Source organism: Pyxicephalus adspersus, chromosome 8 (genome assembly GCF_032062135.1).
Source record: "Pyxicephalus adspersus chromosome 8, UCB_Pads_2.0, whole genome shotgun sequence".
Taxonomy (NCBI): Eukaryota; Metazoa; Chordata; class Amphibia; order Anura; family Pyxicephalidae; genus Pyxicephalus; species Pyxicephalus adspersus.
This window is the reverse complement of record NC_092865.1, coordinates 5375110-5376901: the sequence shown is the minus strand read 5'-3', so window position 1 is coordinate 5376901 and position 1792 is coordinate 5375110. Positions and strand designations below refer to the sequence as shown.

The 1792-nt window shown below is 39.7% G+C and overlaps 1 protein-coding gene across 1 annotated transcript in view; it reads left to right on the top strand.

Moving 5' to 3' along the window:
- Positions 1-1792, top strand: part of LOC140337135 (FRAS1-related extracellular matrix protein 1-like) — a 102433-nt gene that overhangs the window by 80263 nt on the left and 20378 nt on the right. Inside the window, exon 25 of the mRNA XM_072420699.1 lies at positions 1653-1791. Coding sequence (XP_072276800.1) covers positions 1653-1791 — 139 coding nt within the window. The remainder of the gene's footprint in view (positions 1-1652; position 1792) is intronic.

The window sequence follows — 1792 nt, the reverse complement described above, 5'->3', positions numbered from 1 at the left end:
CTTTTGAAGTTTTTGGACAGAAGAATTGGTCCAGGATATTCTGAAAACCTCTAATACTCTCAGAAGGTATTAAAAACTCATTGCAGTCACCAAACTATCCCCAATTGTGCTTTCCTCATTGACTACAATACTAGCTGCCCAGCAGCCTGTCTGGCTTTAGTGTTTAAGTCATTGTCCCAGAACAAACATTCAGATAAGGACTTCTGTTTAGAGATAGGGACTGTGAACATATTGGGGTCAATGGGTGAATATATACCCAGGCAACCAACGTTTCCAGAAGGGGGGCAGCAATTGTTCATTGTAGCATCATAAAGTGTTATTGTAGTTTCTGAAGCTTCCATTGAAATAATCCCTGGCGATCCTGCCATTGTTAAGTCACCTCCTGTTCTAGGGTCTTCTAATTATGCTCCGGCATTGCTTCCCCCTAACATTGGGGCTTCTGATAAAGATTGCAGGTGGCCGGTTCAACATACATTACATAGGCATGGTCAACTGTTGTCCCCATTGGGAAAGCACAGTGAGAAATGTCTTTCGGCCATTGCTGTAGATAGGTAGAAGCTGCCAAAAATCAGCAGCCAAGAAATAAAGGTGAAAAAATGGTAAAACTGTATTTTACTTTAAGAGGGATCTTGTAGGAGGTTATATTTTTCAAACCATAAATACGACATTGAGTGATTACACACTAGAATGTATTCGTTTTTTGCCCACACCTATTCAAACAGCATGGGGTCGGGATAGCTTGGCTGCTGTCATCTCCGCGGCCCTGCAGGCACTTAATTGCAAACTTAGAATATCCTAAATATTCCTTAAACCCCAGTCTTTTGGCTCTTCCCCTACCTGTGATCCCTACTCTGCTACATATTTTTGGGATGCTCCAGCCTAAATCAAAACCCACGAGTTGTTCTCTGCTTTTACTCTACGTATTTTCTTTTCAACATCATAATAACCGGTTTACGCCTACACACCCCTGAGGAAGCCAAATGGCGAAACGCGTCAGGTTACAAGACATTACTATATATATAAAATGCTTTACTGTTAATTTCCAGTAGTTTGTACTTGTCTAGATCGACTATCCCGACCCCTTGCTGTTTGAATAGGTTATGGCAAAAATTAGTACATTCTAGTGTGTAATCACTATATGTTGTATTTATGGTTTGAAAAATATAACCTAATGTTAAGTAGCCTACAAGACCCCTCTTCTCCATCCATTTTTTATCTCCATTTCTTATTTCAAGGGGTGGCTAAACATATATGAAAATTTGACCACTGAGGGTGGGATATAACACTAAAAGTTTATATGGTAAATTGCCAGGCAGATTTACTGAAAAAGCTTCCAAACTACAAAAGAGCAAAAATTCAGGATAAACCAACTGTCCATATTGCTCTTTCACAGCCATGTAAGCCCTGATGAAGTGTGATTTGTATGGGAGTCCTGAAACGTGTTGGCTTTTAACCCTTTCTAGACCCTAACATATGCATATATATATATATCTGATATAGGTCCATATCTGGACCAGTGTTTACAGTGAGGTTTTCTTATAGCTTCTTCTTCAAAATGAATGGCATCAGCGATCATACATTACAACTTATACTTACATATACTTATTACCACAATGCAGAGGTCTATAAGACTCTTTATTTGCTCTCTATAGGTGGAGCATGTGGATAAAATGCCTCCAAAAATTCTACATAAGGAGAAACCATCAACAGTGGAAAACCTGAAAGACGGGAAATCTGTCATCCAGATCACATCACGGCACCTGAAGGCTTCAGATCCCGACAGCATGGATGA